The sequence below is a fragment of the Styela clava genome, chromosome 9 (assembly GCF_964204865.1).
Source record: "Styela clava chromosome 9, kaStyClav1.hap1.2, whole genome shotgun sequence".
NCBI classification, from domain to species: domain Eukaryota; kingdom Metazoa; phylum Chordata; class Ascidiacea; order Stolidobranchia; family Styelidae; genus Styela; species Styela clava.
Window position 1 is genome coordinate 21,507,598 of NC_135258.1, and position 19,923 is coordinate 21,527,520.

At 35.5% G+C, this 19,923-nt stretch overlaps 1 protein-coding gene across 2 annotated transcripts in view; it reads right to left on the minus strand.

Annotated features, from left to right (window-relative positions):
- Window positions 1-19,923, minus strand: part of LOC120339291 (fibroblast growth factor receptor-like 1) — a 37,988-nt gene that overhangs the window by 14,105 nt on the left and 3,960 nt on the right. For both annotated transcript variants that reach the window (XM_039407381.2, XM_078115951.1), the window contains exons 3-4: window positions 17,040-17,159; window positions 13,705-13,863 (exon numbers count right to left, since the gene is read on the minus strand). In XM_039407381.2, the coding sequence (XP_039263315.2) occupies window positions 13,705-13,863; window positions 17,040-17,159 (279 nt within the window). The remainder of the gene's footprint in view (window positions 1-13,704; window positions 13,864-17,039; window positions 17,160-19,923) is intronic.

A 19,923-nucleotide genomic window follows, 5' to 3' on the forward strand; every position in this document is an offset into this window, starting at 1 on the left:
CTGACGTCATGCTGTCGTCATTTCCCGAATACTTCAATTCACCTTATATGACTATATTTATTTATAGTAACACTACTTAATAGTACAGTAAAAGGCGTGTCAAGTTTAGCGTTGATTTTACGGTTCGTTTATAAAAGAGATTGGAGCCGCCTTACTTTCGCTTTTCAACTCTCCCGAATACGTATCACTTTCCAGACAGAAAGTGTAATTGATAATAGTGCCAATGACAATGACGCTTCATTCAAGAATTAGTTTTATGGATCACGCTTTCACGTGAGGTGCCTACCGTCTTCCAGAATATCATTGTCAACGTTACTGTAATTACAAATTGCGAGTGACGCAGATGATATTCCGAAATGGCATCTATGAAATTTTAATTTACCTATCGTATATTGGATATTGAAATTGCAATTAATATGTAAGTAATAACGAAAAACCGATTTGTAGTCGAAGCCAAAAAAAGTACCATGATCAATCGAAACGACCCATTTACAAATAAGATATATCCGGATAGTTCATCAAATGGCATTACAAAAGAATAAGAAGGCAAATTAATGTAAAAGGTATTCAGAAAGAATTCCGATTAAACGTTCAACGGTCGACGTAATTTGCACCACATTTGTAATAAACCCCTCGCAATCATCGTCATGTCTATTTATGCGACTGTGGGAAGAATCAGCTACCAGCAGTCGCCACAATCGCTATTAATTGTCAATCATTGCCGACTCAATACTCTGGGGGCCGAGTAATATATTAGACCAGTATGAAAACAACATGTCACCACATTAATTAAAATTTAACGTATGATCTGAATCGAGCTTGGGCATATAATAACACGCCGAGCACGCATTGGTATTTTGCCAATAGACTATGTAGTTATGTATACTGTTGATAAACATGAATTCGTCGTCTATTTAGTTTCAAACTATTGGTTAATATAATTTGATACTTCATGTTTTCGTTTGTATCTAAAAAAATTCAAGAGATTCTTTTAAACGACGAAATATCAATGAAGATACGAAATATAAGGAACCGGCCCAATTGTTCGATTCAGAAAATCGAACGCTCAGTTTCTTTACACTTTCCTCAAAACCTCTTCCTTTTATATTATAAATACCAGATTTTTAGAAACAGGAATATAGTGATTTTATTTTCCAATCCACCACAAGCTGAGTCCAAATCTATATTTATGTAATCTACGTTTACCAAAGAACCCAACAAGCCACTAATCCAAAGATCTTTGCTTAATCCCCGGCGCACGCAGAGATAAAAGATGTAAAACGCTGAAGCCGAACGCTTAAATTACTTTTTGTACCAGTTTTAAAGTTCATTTCAGTAACCAAATGTGCCACATATATAATTCCGATATTTCAAGATGAAATTAACAATATCCATGCTTGGTCAGCCAATGACAAAAAAGGACGAACGTTTTGAATCAAAACCGTGTACTTGTTATCTGTTCACCCTTTGAGAAGGGGATTTAGGATCATATCCCCTCAGTGGTATATCCGCTCCTACTGTACTTAGTTGAGGTTAGCATATCTGGGCAAGTAGTTGGCTAACATCGTTTTTCATCACTTGCAATAGTTTTGAATTTTTGAAAAGCAATCACCAAATTGTTACGTCCAAGTTGCTGAAAAGGATGTCTGTTGTAAAAATCTATGGACGAAGTACATTTTCCAAAATAAAACGAATAACCAGGTTTATAATTCTACAAAATGATTGAACCCTAAAATATTACAACATTATTAAAATCTGGAACGAAAATTCGTGCCGAATCAAAGTGAGTTTTTGTCATCCAAAAAACTGTAAACATAACGTAATTAGAGTATGAAATATTTTAAAGCTCGCCAAATAGCAAGTTAAGTTATTGCGTCACTGAAGAATAACACTTGACCTATGACCCCATCCCATCATCGCGACCTAATACAACCGTGTCGATGCTAGCAAGAATATCATTTAAAATCCCATTTTATATCCTTTGAACCTTCAGACAAATACATAACCGAACAAATTAGCGTGAAAGAGAAATGCGCATCCGTCAAAATCGGACTTGCTCCATTTCCGTGGGCAATCATTCAGCAATCTCTATGCCAAAAAGCTAACAAATTGAGACAATAAACTATCCGAGCATATTGAACCGGTAGATGCTGGGGTAAAAGCCACCCAAGTTGAATACTTTTTTCCGTGACGTCAGTGTAAAAAAATTCAATTTGAGGGTCAAACAAACTTGATTCGTATATATGAAGCGTAAGAATAAAGTTTGCTTTCGTGTTTAGCGATGGAAAACATTCTGAATACCCAAATTCCAACTTACATTTTTTTGATTGCTCTTATGTATCGAATTCAGGAGATTCTCAATGCCTGTCATGTTTCGGTTACCCTATCTACCCGGAACTCAAAACATGACCCCCGCGCAAACCGCCATCAAACCCCTCAAGGGATGCATACAAAGACCCAATTGTTTTGTGAGTAGTATGTATATCTAAACCAACGCGCATAAACATCTTTTGGTAGTTCCACATTTAAATATTATTTCAAACAAACACTTCAATAAAAATACAACATTCTTTATCACTTATAAGATTAGTTAGGTAAAAACAATAATTGAAAAGTAATTTTTTGCTTGAGGTTTGTAGCTCCACTGCATTCATGCCTTCAATTTGTGACAAAATCGTGCACCCGATAAAAATCAGACGACATATCACTGTCAAACGGCCGAGAAATTTGACCTGAAAGTACCGCCCATTTACGGTTCACGTTCCGTCTTAAAATTGATAGTAATCTTGCATTCAAAATCATGCTTTAGAGTAAAAGACATGCTAAAATACGAAAAAAAACGAGATACAAATCTGATAAATATTCTTTAATGAGGTGGGTTTAGTTATTCTCGGCCTCGTATAGGAAAATGATAATCCAAACCTGTTAACGTGTTATCAGCCATTATCGTTCTAATAAAAGTTTTTATGTGTCATCTAAGAACCGGAGTCCGATTTCACAAATAGATATATCATGGCGCTGGTAAGAGGGGATTAAGCCTCGAACAAAATACGTTCGCGAGCCTGTTCGGTGTTTTAGATCACGATTAGAATCTTGGAACTGTCGAATTGGTGGTGACTTTGGGGCTTAAAACGATACAGGTAAATGTTACAAGTAAAACACTCTCAGTTATGCATAATTTTTGTTTTATGGAACTAAGTACCGTAATATTCGACAAGTTTACAAATCGCTGCACAAATTTAGAAAAATTATTAGGTATTAATAGATTGAAGTAATGTCCATAAAACTATATTCTTATATTCATGCCAAATTAATCTTCTCACTTACAGGCTTCACGAGAATATACATGTATATTCTACTGCACCTGTCGTTCAGACCGGTTTGGAAAATGCACAATGCCTTCAACAAGAAACAAACGGATCATTATGCAACCATGACCGAACAATGTATGTATCTTACGCGAACAAGTTTCCTACAATTCGAGTTCAACCAAGTGTACTCTAGATCTGCATAAAAAAGTAAAATTTTGAATAATTCATTATTTTGAAAGCAAGGTTAGCGCCAAAATTGACCCTGTAATTTCGAACGGGAACGATCGCAAAATAATCGCTTGTTTTTGACCCAAAATGGCGTCGATTGAAGGGTAATAAGATCTATATCTTGCGTAATTTACGAAATAAAACACGCCTAAGGGCTGTTGCCAGAATTCGAATGTGGTACATTTTAGACACGGTGTCAAATGTCATGGCGCCCGATATATAAAAACCAAGCCAACTATTCGATTCCCCTGAGCCGACAAAAAAAATTCAGTCTTCTTTTTATCAGGAAGAAATATACTGCTGTATAAGGAATGGAGGAAGAGTGAAAAACCATGCAAACTTGCAAGTCACATTTATACAGCCGGATACAAAATGGCATCATACCCTTTATATAGCTGCTTATTAGAACGCTGCAGTCACCTAAAACTTGACTTAATTTTCGTACTATTTGGCCGCGTCAATCAAATGCAACAGGTTACTTCTAATTTTGTTTTCCAATATAAGAGTGAACCCTATGATAACCATACATTAATTATTAGCCCCCATTCCCTGTGTGGTCTAGCAGTATGAAATTAGGCTGTGAAAACAAACGAAGCAGAAAATCTGTGACAAACAAAACGGTGAAACGGAATTCATCATTGCCTGTACTTTATTGACCAATTTGTGGTTTGAGGGAATTACACTGAAAAATTATGTACACATGTGGTCGGGGTTGCGGGAATCTCGACCTTCTGTCTTCTCGCCTCTATTTACAAATAAATTAATTTGCCATCGCCGACTTAAATTTGACCAAGATTTATGTTAATTTTGTCTACGATTTATTCTTTGAGTTAAAAGATAATGATCAGGTTTCTGAGGAAGTATCTTCGAATGATTTATATTTTGTAAGGTCATCATCTTATATAGAAATATGGAAAAACAAAATGGATAATAAAAATAATTGCCTCAAGTTTGATTAATTGTAAAAATCTGATAATCTCGTTTAAATTCAAACTATAGTTGAAGGTATTTTTAAACCAATGCAAAACTACGCGACGTTTCCACTGTCTATAGGTCAATCATTATCCTGTTCACAGTTATCTAGGGAAAAATGTCATTATGACTCAATCACGGTTATCGTCGCGCATCCTTGATTTGCCAGACCGCAAATACCCTTCCCAACCAAGAAGTATGGCGAGTTCCTTTTCAAACTAATATGGTGGATTATGAAATTTGGAATAAAAAATCTAATCAACGGAACCAGGCATGAACCATAAAAATACTGTTTCCACATTGTTCGATTATCCATATGCCATATTTGTAATAATATCGAGTTTAACTATGTCCAAGAGAAATACAAAAAGCGTCAACATGAGTCAATATATTATTTCAGTACCAAATATCGTTTTAACAATAACATCGTATAGTAATATTATTATGGAAAAGCTTAGGGAATTATGGTATATTACCTTGTTGAATAACACTTCAAAGAGTCCGAACTATTTCGTATGATTCGAAAGCAGAAAATAACGAATAAAAAAAGAAATGATGCGTAAAATTGCTTCGAACCGATATGAAATATCGTTAACTTGCAACAATGCGTCAAATTTGACGTGGCCGACAAACTCCTGAACAAAATATATTTGTAATAATAATAATAACGAAATAGGAAGCAGTAGAAAACGCATGCGTGCATGTGACGGAAGCGAGCATCAGTTAGACATGGCCACAAAAAAAAACGATTTCATCTGTAACCAATTCTCGACTGTTAAAAAATATTTTATTGGGATAGGCCTGTTCGATCGGTATGCGACAACATAAGGAATGTTTTTCCAGAGGTAATCCCCGAAGAATGGCATTTCCTTTAAGACCTTGTGCAATATTCCCGTTTTAGAACAAGAAAGAAATTGATAGAAAAAAAATGCTCCGAACAGTTCATGTCCAATCTCCAGCAAACCAGTCAAAAAATGCAACATATAAAGTTCGAATCTTCTCGAAATATTACGTTTTTCGAACAAAGTAAAGCAACATGCAAAAACAAAACGTTTGAAATGTCACAAAGATTCGCTTGAAAAGTCGCTAGCGACCCAGTAAGGCCCCTGTTATCTGTTTTACGCATCAGGAAGTTTGGAATGTAACTGCTGTAACGAGAGTACATGATCTACGGTTACTTTATGTAACAGCACGCGTGATCTGTTAATAAATTACACACCTATATGCAAATGCAGCAGCGACCAAGCCTAAATATATGGTTCAGGTGTACGAGCGCCAAGCAATAAATTCAACTAATGATTTCGAGTGTTAGAGTGTCTGTATCTTTCATCTTAACACCCTCAATTTAGTCCACAACAGCTAATGTACATTATTGTGTTGAGCACTGATTGACAGAAGAATGAGCTGAAATATTACAATGTCGCTAATTGAAAAATATTAGTTCTAGGGTTATAAGGAACCGGATATGGATGATTCCATGTCAAGGCCTATTACTACCACAGCTTATAAGTGTTATTGTGCAGTAAACGTGGAAATGCAAGTCCCCGAAATTGCAATGTATATTCATTTGTATAAATCAAAAATCATACATATTACGTCAGATCATACCCACTAATTTCTCAGTCATGGCGGTCATGAGCTATTTAATTTACAATCCCATATTCTGAAGTTAACTTAAAAACTTGGTCAACTTACGACTTTACTTATTTTGTGGAAAGCTATAGGTAACTAGCCATCTGCAACGACATATACAATGTAGCAGTTACAGATAAAGATAATTCCTTCAGGTTTCGTCAACAGGGGCGAGCGAGGTGGTGAAGTATGAAATTCTCGGGCATGCAACCAGAAAAATGTCACAAGGCGATAAAAGATAAACCATTACTATCTGTAACTACCTGGTAAGCCATGAATTATATAGTTTTGGACACAAGGCGACCTGTCAACGGCCCCATACCAATCGGGCGGTCAGCAGCGATCTTTCGCTCAAAGAAACTGACCCCTTGCTTACCTTTTATGATGAAATCAATATAAAGCGAACAATTTTTTGAGTAGGGGTCAGTTTTCTCATGTGACGGCTATTTCACACACCTCGACTTCAGCAATTGACCGTGGAAAGTTTCCTTATGATATTTTACTACACTGTGCACACAGCCGGAAGGTGGTTAAACATAGGGGTGACTGCGATAGGGACTGGGATAGTTCTTCTAAATAGGATAACTGAAAGGTTTTCAAATTCGGCATTCAATGGTAAATAATTTTTAAGTGATTGGCATATGCATGAAGACAAAGGCTATTATTTCATACATGGACAGGGAACACTAAAGCGCAACAAAATACTACAACACAACGAACAAAAAGATCGCGTTCCTGTAACAAACGAAAAGCATGGTGCGTTTAACGGATAACGTCACCGAAACTTCACTGCCCGGTTCAATATAATGTGATAGCCAAATCAGAAAATACAGGATGGATTCGAATCAATTTGATTATCATTTATCGCACAACAACCAAATTCGTTTAATGGCGGCTCTAAAATACGACAGCGATGAGGAAATATACTTTGTTTTGAGCGAGAGAAAACTACACTAGATGTGTACTTTTGGAATGGACAGTATCAATACCTAATAATATTTACGAAAAAATCAGAATGTTCCATTAAGGGCATATTTATACTAATTCGTATAATATGCTTTGCATAGCACTTTAGATTGGTCGTTTTCGGTCACGTAAAATATTCCCGATTTCAGTTGAATGGCGCCTCGGAAGGATTCGCCCGATTTGATTTATATAAGAGAACCCGGGCAGTTTGACACCTTTAAGTATACATATAGGACAACAATAGCGTTAGATATTTTTGGCAGTCTGCATTATTGAGTACATTCACGATGACTCATGGACGCATCTTCCGCGCCGTAGTTCATAGATGGATGAATTAATAAAAAATTTTCAAGTTAGTGGCATTATTGTTAACATCAATTAAAATCGTCAATATATACGTATTATGTTAGGAATTGTATGAAAAAGAAAGCAATATTTATTACTGTCAGTCACATGCGAATTATATGTTCAATCCTTGAGGATATTGTAGATAAACCCATTTTACCTACAATCCGACTCAATGAATTTCCTGAAAGAAACGGACACAAGGACCAGTTTTTGAAGTAGGTACTTCATTTTATTTATGACGAATTACTTATCCCACTTATACGATAGTCGATACATGTGCGAAAATTTTATGTTCTTGAATTTTTACCAACTTCGTAAAACTGTATGACATCATAAGATAATTAACGCATTGCTAATATGCCGATATGCTTGGTAAATTAATGAGAATTGTTCATTGCGCTATAATATATGAATACAGTAAGGAAAAACCTGGAGAAATATACTCTAAATTACATATTTGCTTCGATGATGAGGTAGATATTTTATCGGATTGAGAGTTTACAACGGTATTAGCGAGTAGAAAGACAATTCCGGCTAAATTAGCTAAACTATTCTATAACGTACACGTATAATCATAACGTCACCTCGCAAAATCACAACGTCAAGCGGTTCGGCTGGAAACAAAAACACGTCTTTGAGTGCCTTCGGAAACATGTTATCTTGTGTTGATAAATCATACGACATTGCTCATTTGTTTAATTAACTAATCAACACCGCGCAAACAGTACCCAACTCTTTCGCAATTGTAAAGTCCTCAGAATTAAGAATGTTTTGATTGTTTCGTGTTTCTCAGCAATTCATCGCGTTAACACCATTGAACGGAGATTTGCCAGAACAAGCTCGAGCTCTCGATAACTTTGCATTATGTACTACAAAAACCCATTCCACAGACTCGTTTAAGGAAAGGTTGGGACAAATTCTGATAGCTCCAACTAATTCGAACACAATGTTGTCAGTGTAACGGGTCCTCAAGAGGACCTCGTCGACTCTTCGAGTGGTGCTCGAAGTTTTTTGGCAAATTAAATGAATCGGTGAGAAACGGTGAGTTGTTTTCTTTCTGAATATTTCATTTATTTTATCATTGTCAGCATTCTGTTTGACTTGCGTGCACGAGATATTAATTATCTAAAATATGATTAGTCACATACAAAATAGGAGTGTTGTTTGTATTGCATGATATGACACGTATGGTATATATAGGAAATGGAATCTAAATGGATAACATGAAAGAGAAAACTACAGGAAGAACTAAAACTCTGCGATATTCTTGTTTATTCTGATATTATCAAATACAGATAAAAGATTAAGAAAAAATGGCCCGGAGTCCTAACTTGGTACCTTGATATTAACATTGTAGGCGGAAAGGTTTCCAAATTGCATACTTTTTGGGTTTAGGAAGTATATGAATCAAACAATCTATGTCTTGAGCAGATGATACACATGTAAACCAGCGCATTATCCAAGCTGCGATCTGCAGCATGCTAATCAAAACATCTTTTTTGAAATTTCAATAGAGATGGAAGTGTATCGTCTCTTGCGTATATTAAAATTTCATAACTGTCCTCGGTTTGACATGCGAACAAGGTATGCTAAAGATAATTATTTGCGTTTCTACCCTCCATTTTCAGGATTAGAAACTTTGGAGAACTGGAAATCTGAGACGATTGTCTTTTAAACTATTAGTTTCTTATGTAGGGTATATTTATAAAATTAGTTTGAAAATATTTTGCATCACTGCGTCCTACTTGATTCGCAAATACATGGGGTAACTGAGTTCTGTGGTATATGTGGTTACAAGACTTGCAGTAAATTCCACTTCGAAAATAAAATAAAAAATAACTTAACCGCTAGTTTTATCGTCGTGACAAAAATGACTGTAATGACTTTACAGGTACATTCAAAACAAGAATATTAAGACTAAAATCGCGATAATATAACCTACTTATGGGAAATTTGATATGTTGTCATACCTCGGAGCCAGGAAAGGTATTAAGATGCTGCGCAAGATTAAACCAAAACGTTTTCTAACGCTGCAAATAAAATTACAAATACTTCCATCAATCAAGAATGATACAGACATAAAATGCAGATATGGACCATTCCTGGCAGAGAATACCGATACGTCACAATGCAATGCGATTTTCATAAAAATTTCCACTTTTCAAAGCGAGACTCATGAAATCTTAATGCCACTAAGGGATCGGCTTACAGCTAAGGAACCCACCATCATAGCGCTGACCAATTAAGGTGAATGAGCAAGATATATGAAGGTCATTTGAATTTTGAGCAAGTTATTTGAGATGCAAAAAACTGATACCGACGACCGCGGAAGGATGATTTGTAACCAGAACCGAGGAGATATTGCGTTTTCAATTTCAAATTATCCAAAAAGCAATACGAGAACTCGAGAATCAAGTTTTCGTCCGCAGGCTAAAGTCGAATAATTTCTTCGTGAAAATCGAATCGCAAACGTCTAAATAAATGAAAAAGTGTAAGGCAAGTAGGCTTGCACGTAATTTACGGATTTACGGAATTACGTAATTATTTTGAGTTACGGAAGGGAAGTTACGAATTCCGTAAAGTCGTAATTATTGCATTGAAACGAGCTTTCTTCAAAGCAGTCAATTTCGTCGATTGCGAAAAATGAAAGCTCAACAAGTAGAAGTTAGAGTTCCGGTATTCGCAGCCGTTTTTCTCTCTCTTGTTACGTAGGTGAAGGAGGGCATGACGCGTTGCCATTCACTAACCTATTATCAACTTCTCTGGCATGGCCAATGTAAATTATTAACGTAGTTAAGGGGGAAGAACTGAGTAGGGCCGTTTGACGCCAACACACCTGGTTTTAACTTCTCCCGTAACTTAACCGTAGATAAGAGATAGAATTGCGTTGAGACCGATTGACGCTAACACACCTGGTTTTAACTTCTCCCGTAACTTAACCGTAGATAGGGGATAGAATTGCGTTAAGACCGTTTGACGCCAACACACCTGGTTTTAACTTCTCCCGTAACTTAACCGTAGATAAGGGATAGAATTGCGTTAAGACCGATTGACGCCAACACACCTGGTTTCAACTTCTCTCGCATCTTATCTAGCATGGCCATGGCCAATGTACATAATAACCGTAGATAGGGGGAAGAATTGTGTTAAGACCGATGGACGCTAACACGCCCGGTTTCAACTTCTTCGGGTGAAATGACTAATGAACGCAGGAGATCAATCTTTCAAACATGGTCTATCAAACATTTGTATCCATTTTACTTTTATTTATTATTTACTTGTTCCAGTTTTCCGTTACCTATGGTATATATGTTCCGTTTCTATTTCATTTTATTTTATAGTCACGCGTTTAAATAGTGGGAATTCCCCACCAAGTGTGGATTAGCAATGCTTAACCATTCTTTAATGTTAATATCAACACTTGATATATGAACATGGAATATCATACTGTTTTTGGCTGTTTTATTTCATACTTAGGGTATAAACAGGAAAATATCCATAACCTTTCAACACGACGATTTTGTGAAATTTAACGAAGAGCTTTCGCGACGAATTGGAACCAAATAAGCCAAAAGAGCGATTGATCACTCGCGCCAATACCTCGCCGTGATAATTAATGTCGCGCTTATCAAATAGCAATATGACGACAAAAGAGAGATTGCGTAATGAACCAACGCAACTTCGTCTTCTCGGCATCGGTAAAGCGATTGAGACGGCAGAGAAACAGCAAAACGACGGATTCCTCGCGGACCGCAAAAAAATTTAACTGCTATCATATATAATCAAATATGAGCCAGTGTGTTTATTCTGTGCGAGATCCATTTTCTATTACAAAATCTTGATGTTCTGTTAACGGTTTTATCGTTATATATCAGTCCGGACTTGGTCTTGCGCATGATGTTTTTCACAATTCCTCTCAATATTTCGGCCATGTATGATTAACTGTCTTACCAAATGCGGCAACTTATTTTGATTTATCGTCTACTTGAATACCACCGGCACTCGACCAAACTTGTGTCAATCTTGGCCGATAGGATCGCCGACTTGAGTTAGCAAATTAATGTCGTGAGTGTAAAATAAATGTCACAAAATGCATTGTTTTGCGATATAACTTTTGTATTTTCGGAGAAGGCATATCATATAAGTTCGATATTTAAACTATACTCAAATAAATAATATTTAATCTAAATTTATCGCAAATAATGTTTTAAACATTCAGTCCGCGAAATGATTAAATGTAAAATGAAGCATGGTAATCGGAATATCGTCAATAAGTCGACATCAATAATTATTATTATAAAATGCTAACAAGGCAGTAATGTCGGATAATGCAGAAGACGCTGCAAAAACAAGTCTTCGTCGCGAGGAAATCGCAAGTATAATCAAATGAGTGAATACGCTCGTCGTTGGTTAATAAATTAGAAACCCTTAATTTTTATTCAGTACTAAGGTGGTTTTAAAAAACTATCGTTTCCATAAATATCCGTATACCAGTGTCGGTAATGATAAAATAAAATTGATCGCATAAAAATGGGACGGTTAATTTGCGAAGGTGATAAAGGAAATCAAAGCTAACACAAAAGATAAAAATCAGAATAAAATTAATTTGAATTCACTCCTTGATATTTGTCTTTAACATCTGCCGATGGCGTGTAGTACTGCCAAGAATATGAAAACCCAACTTCAATGTCCCATTCGGAAAAGAAGTGGATTCAATTGGTTGTTATGATAGGTTTAAATGCGTGGAAAAATATCACAATTACGGGGTCATTACGTAATTGATTTTGCCGTAATTACGGAATTGATTTTTGTCAATTACGTGCAAGCCTAAAGGCAAGTACTGTGAAAGATAATAATCAAGAAGCAAAGATATAGAGGTATTTATGATATCAGAAAGTGAGAAAATTCGTATGTGCAGTTTCCAAATAATATATTAAAGACGACCCCCTAAATACTGTATCGTATATAATATATATGATAGGAATTTGACCTCTTAATTGGCCATCATTTCTGCCACCCTTCGCCCATGTTTTGCAAGATTAACACTAAGGTATTCCACCTGTACATATCCGTAACCTGTTTTATGGTTAAGTTGAAACAACTCATGGATGAAAGTGGGGATTCGTTAATTTAAGAGTTTCCTTTATTACTATACTACAAGATTACCCAATCTGTGTTGCAGTTTCTTTGGCATCTTGATAAATTCCTATACCGATAGGCACCCAATTAAGAAGGCTACAATTGTATCGAGTTTGTGAAAATATGCCAATTAGGTTAGTTTTAGTGTCCAAGCCACGCACATCTGCCTCTTACGATTGATATGTAGTTCTCGTTGAGTACTCATCACTTAAGAATAAAAGTAGTTTGTACTCGTTCAGTCAAGCTTGAATCAGTGGGAACTCGAGTTTTTAATGTTCATTCATCGGGGATCACTACTCGGCCGGGCGCCACACGCTTATCAGGCGAAATAAGCCGTAAAACCTGCGTCACGCTTACACTGAAGGTCAAAGGTTTCCAAGATAGTTGCTAATTAGTCAGTGGGTAAGTACTCAGAATTAATCAAAGCTAATACTGAACACCTATTCAAACAATGGACGGAAATGATCAAGGAAAAGCCAAAAATAAAGACTTTGTTTTATTTAACTTCCCGTATCATTGCACTCGCACAGAAAAATGAATATTTAATACTATGCTATGACATGTTTGTAATTTTTCAATATATTTTCAATAAAATAGAGTACGTTCGGAATAAACTGAAAAAAATCCATTTTTGTATGTTTATAAAATCATTAACACCATAATGCCTTTCCCCCATTTCCGTAAATTTATTCCGAGTGGGAACATTATTACCGTATTTATCAGTATCCTCCAGCGATCATGTAATCCCATAATAAACAAAATTAACATGATGAGATCAAAGAAAATCCACGAAAAAAATGAAAATTGTGGTAGCATATTCGAATACGCTTGAATAAGCGCACATACCAGAGAAACAGGCAGTAACGAATGAACGAAAAAAACTTAAACCATACAATGAGAATTATATGTGTGAACCAAGTGAATTTTACCCATTTAACATGTGTTTATAATTAATGGCGACGAATTAGCGCAAATCGGTGCTTGGCTTATAACATCATGATAAATTTCGGCGCGTTTCAACGTTTTACGGTCTATCTATAACATCAACATGAATAAACCAAAAAGCTGAAATTTGCATACCTATGAAAAAACACGAAAAAATATATACCTTTAACAGTTAATTTAATCTCATGATCCACTGATCCATACGGATTCGTAGCAGTGCACTTGTAAGTTCCTGCATCACTTATTCTTACATCACGTATTCGAAGATTTAATCCAGATTTTAAAATCTTAAATCTGTTCCGTAATCCCAAAATCTCTTCACCTGAAATGGTAGATGACGTCATAAGTAAGTACGTCACTTCTGAAATATGTCTTTTGTTTAGTATATATCTTTCGTTTTAGTACTATTCAATGATTTCGCATGACAACTTAATAAAATAATTGTACTCAAAACAAATATAAGTGTCAGTACTAAGTGTCAATAACTAACATTTTAAAAACCAAGCCAACTGCTTGTAAGACTTCCAGCAGTTTAGATTTTCGCCTTAAGCAGAGTATCAATAAAATAAAAACTTGGTCCTTTTAAAGTGCACGAGATCTGTTCGCCCAAGAGTCGAATTTTAAAAAAATTGGGTCGAAGTGAAAGCGCCGGTCGACAACCGATAAGTGACGGTTAAGATTTCTTATAAAGAAGCTTGGACCCTTGCTTTGAAATTCGGCATACAGTTTCATGAAATAACCAATTTAAAATTATTTGATTTGTGGGTTTGTATCTAGTTTTTGTTTCATTTTTGAAATGCCAAACCTATCTAAAATGATAGCTTTCATTTTTTAATAAAATTTGATTTTCACCCTTTTGTATTCTATAGGTATAGGGTTCAGTTCAAATCATGACGTACCTCGTACATCGTATTAGTTCATTGAATGAAAAAACAAAAACAATTCGAGTAATATTCCGTTGGTGGTCTTACACTCCGAGCATGTATCACCCACTTGACAGGGAGGGTTAGACTTAAGGGTCAAGAGCCGGATGCTTTGCGTGCGAGCAAAGCTACAACGAAAGTGTGAAGAAACACGACAGAAATGGTCGCTATGAAAACACGCTAATTTTGATTACGGTAAATTTTTCAAGTTCTTGTACATGATCAGTTATATTAGACATATTTGACACACAATTTAACGGATTATATATAGTTACCTATACAGATTTAAGAGACGTGAATCGACTCGCCAATCAAAGGCCGGATATAACAAAAAACATGTAACCCACTAATAACTTTAACGAATTCTTCAATAAGATTAGTTTTACCTTTTTTTCTGAATAACCGACTTCAAATAAATTAGGAATCCGTTATTCAGAAACGCTGTAAAATGATCCTTACGTTTCATTGCTATGTCGATTGCATAATGAACGAAACTGATACAAAAATCGTAAATTCAAAATTTACATCGAAAAATATTTTCAGCGGTAGTACAGCGTTTCTTGATGGATAAATTTATCGTTAGTTATGCAGTTGACGTTGTCGGGTAGTCTTGATTGACAAGAAGTTAAAAGTACCACACTTGAGCAAACTACAAAAATATCTTTTTTGTGGCGAGGTTGAAAACCAAGTCTATGACCTCGGCGCCTATCGCCAAATATCGTTGACGTACGACAAGCAATCAATCGGCATAGTTCTAATGTATTGAACAATAAAAGTTAGACGAGATAAAAGAGCCGCTTTGGAAGTGGGTATGTGTGCCTAGCCATATAATCCACTAAACAAGCATTCGCTGAGTACACACGGACTTCAGAATTAGGAAGTGCACGTTCACCACAATTTAAAAGTAGTTGCTTTCAATACAATACTCTATTTTGAAAACTCTAAACCACTCAATATCATCACAACACGCAAAATATAGCTTTCAAGGGTACGCAAAAATCTCGACCGGAGTTTATACTGCGCACACCAAGAACATGAAATTATGTTAAAAAAAAGAGCTGAGAAATTGAGAATACATAAAAGAAAATATACGGAGTAACTTTGAAACGATACTGCCAACATGCTAGTTCCACTGAGATAAAGCTAAAAAATTTTATCATGTGTATGTTTTTCGAATACGTCTTGTCAATAAGTATGATTTCGAATCTGTTCCCAATGTATATGTCACTGTGACGAAACGCATATGACGACACCTAACTTCTTTCTTTTTCTGCTTGTACGAAAAGTCAAGCAATAAGTGATCATGAATGCTTATGACGATCCTCATTAAGAATACATTTATAAGTCTGCGGTAACCTAGTCTGTTGACAGTGCTTTTTCATTAAGTTAGGTCTCAAAGGTATGGATGGCCTTCAAAATAACTCTAATTATTACATGCAGCTCTCGTAGCTCACGAGTTCGCCTGAAGTGAACAGAATGTCACGTCAAACTTGTATAGTTAGCAAACGTCTTTATAAAGCTCATTGTACACGCAGCACATGCTCGTTAGTATGATGTTTGATGACGATATAAGGACGGCATTGAGTATACATGTGATGGTAATCTGTGTCACATTAAATAAATCTTATATGTAGAGTCCTATAACTATGAGTATGTTACTTGAACAGCTTCATCCTATTTGTTAATTTCTTGAACATACGGAGCACCACATTTTTAAATTTGGTGATATATATTGATGTGATTTCCTATCAACCCAAGCATTTAAACTATTCATATGGAGCGATTGGAAATTATTTGCATGTACTGCAATTATTTGAAGCGTCCGAGATATTCGATAGTAGCGATTTGGAATAGGAATGTGCAATATGCCCAGTAAATAGCTCATAACTGGACTTGGCGACAATATTATGCCTCCTCCCTACCAGCCAAAATGCTATTTTTTTTCTCAGTAAAAATGGTTCTCAATTGCGTAATATAAAAATAAATTTTCATAAACTTTAATTAAGCAGTGTTTGTTATATTGTTCCTTATATAGGGCTACACAGCTGCTGCTCACTAATATGCGACCCAATTCAGTTAAGACAAAATTAAAGTTGAAACTAAATTGTTTGACATTCCACAGTATAAACGGATACAGTACAAACTGAATTGGTTTCATTTGTACACCTGACGGATAAAACTGATTCTCTCTTATTTACAGATTTGTGTGTCGCGAAACTACATGTAGCAAATATAAACCAATATTGAGAGGACCAGTAAACCCGGCAAAGTATAATATTTGAACAACATCTATTTACAGAAAATGTTTATCCCTCCTGAATTATGAATTGATAAACACAACTGCACATGATGCTTATGAATAAAATTATCGGAAAAAAAACTGAGTATTCCGTTTTTCTTTTCTATTTTGGCAGAAGTCCAAAATTGACGAAAAAGTATGTGAAAGTAAACCTAATATTTTAGTGATTATGCGTTAAAATAAAAACTTGCACGTCTGTGCCATGCTGTTAAGACATCATCTGCAGAACATCATATATACGTTTACTATACACGGACTCAACACTTACGAACGTACCGTTTAGTTTCCATGATATAAGAGGTGGTGAATCTGCCTCAATTGTACAAGGCAGTACAACAGCTTCGCCAATCACTGCTGATAACTTGACTTTTGATTCCCCGGTCAATCTTGGAGGACCTGAGAAATGAGGAGTATTATGAATAGGTTGTAACGCTACTACAGGTCATTTTTGTGTAAGATTCATTTAGTATTAGGGTTATAACATTTTCACATGAGTCGCATCGAGCGCTATTTGCGGTATTTTGGCCACAATAGCGATTACAGGGATGGATAGGTTTATTCCGTACCAAACGGAATTTACTGTACACAGGATTAAATCGTAATTAAAAGGTTGGCCGCGGTTGGCGGCACACCAGTAACTTGTAAGCGATTAGTGCCGGTAGCTTAGCATACAGATTATAGTAACCAGACATGGTTTTCGTGGTGATCCAACGATCAACCCATGATGGTTTCATATGAAATCGAATGGCTACTCCGACGGACGCCATATTCAGCGTGAAATTGTCAAGATTTTACGGATGCTTTATTCACAACGGGATTCGAACCCAAGATCTCTTCCGATGCGAAATCATTTTTGCGAAAACGATCTCGCTACATTAATACCAAAAACGTATTCATTTCTTCAATAATGGATAAACACCTTGGATTTACTAATAAAACATTTCACTTTTACTCTATTGCGCAGAATATTTAGCTTGGAAACGACGTCGATTAGTAACATTTACGTCCTAAAGAAAATAACAGTCATTTTATTAATACAGCGCCCCACTCGCGCTAGAGATTTTTTATTAGTAATTCTTTAACAGTGTAATGAAATCGTCTTGTCATAAAACTAAGTATTATTTGTATTTGATAATACGAAATCTCGATAACAATGTGTACCATTATAAACATCACAATGAGTCAAATTATGATCACAATCTCAAAAATATAGGAAAATGAGCGCGATTTCTATGGTCACCTAACTATATTCAATCCGTGAAAATTACTGGTGTTCTGAATTTAGAATTACTGATTTTTGCACTTTATAAAAGTGACTCTTCCCTTTACGACAGGAACAAACAAAAATCGCTGTATTTGTACCACCGCTCCGACTAAACGATTGTCATATAAACATACTATTTGCCCAGGAAATCGAAAAAATTTTATGTTTTACTTCTGTCTCGGCGTTGGCCTCATGTATAGAGTAATGGACGAACCGAACATAAATATGCGCCTGATTCTACCTATAACGTAAGTATGGTTATGTACTGATTTACCTATCTGCAGACTCAAGCCGTGTAATCTGCTACCAAAAATTACATACTTTTGTCTATTCTAGTTGCCATAAATGCCTTGCAAACAAGTCACTGAACGGAATATATGGATTGTACTAGGGCCCTGTAAATATATTTATACTGGTGTTGCTAGTAGTCGCTGTGCTACGTTTATATAGGAAAGTTTAGGAAGTATTCTTCAATACTAATCTCTAAATAATATATATTTTTTTGGAAAAATGTCGTATATTATGCGCGATCCTTTAACAAATTAAAAGGAAGGTTCATGATAATAAGATAAACTGCCATAACAAAGCTCAAAACTAAGACGAATTATTAAGGTCGTAATATTTGGTCTTGGTTGGCCCGTTAATCAAGTTCATTGGCGTCATGCTTTTAAACAGTTATAAGTGAAAATTAGTTTTAGATAAAGTATGTCAAAATATAACAAACGCGAGTGGACCTCAACTATTTTTTACAACGTATTTCGAGTACAACGGATGAACATGCGATCAAAAGTATATATGGCGTTTTATTTGTTTTTCCAAGAGAAAGTTACAAGATACGTTTGATTAGATATAAAAATACAAGTCACTGTATGATATAGTTTATTATTCTTTCGGGCTGGAGAAAATGTAATTCGCTGTTGAGTTTTGTAAATCTTACATAGGAACGTACTTACATAATGTAAAAGGGTTTGCAAAAAGAATCAAATTACAGCAATTTTAAACAGTTTTTTCTTTTCCAAGTCCTAATCTATGCACAGAGGATCAATTGACTACAAATAATAAATCGACTAACAGTCAAATGCTAAAATGTGACCTATGTTTTCAGTGACTAATTGTAAAGTTTGCGTTAAACGAAATTGTTGAAGTTTTGTACAGCCGTCAGCTGGTGTTTCTGTTTCACGCCAACAAAATAAGCCAGATAATGATTGTGTTATTTACTAAGCATTATGTTCATTTATTCACAAAAGAAACTTCGTTTACTGTAAATACTATCTTTCCCATACGCCAGAAGGCATTTAGATCCTTTTCTCGATCTACGTGACGGGCTGAATGCCGTTATCTCATAAATTACGACGGAGATGGTGCGTTAGAAGTTTAATACGGTTTTTGTGGTATTTTGTATGAAGTTCGGAATTCAACATAAAATATGGTAAGAAAATCCATATTCGGTAAAGAACAAATAAAAGTTTTAATTAAGCGTTTTATTCGTCCCAGTGTTCCCATTAGTGCAAAATTGAGTATTAAACCTGTGAAATTTTTTACCTGGTTTTTAAAGATAAAACGACTAATTAATGAATATTCGAAAATGCCATAACCAAACCAATATATTTCTATGTAATCAATGAAGGATTTAGGTGAGATTTTCTCAAGTGATTGATGTCACATCAGTAAAACGCTTACACACACCCACGAAAATTATTAAACGTCCTACTGAAGGTATTTAGGTTTTACATTATAACACATCAAAGCGAAAAATGCCGCCGTGTCACAGATTATCTCCTGTTGTTAATTCCAAGATGCTTCACTTCAAGGCCACCGAGTGCTTGTCGTTTATTCTGCCTATTCAAATCAATATGGCTTGAATTGGTGTTCAATTGCAGTGCAAATACTCGAGAT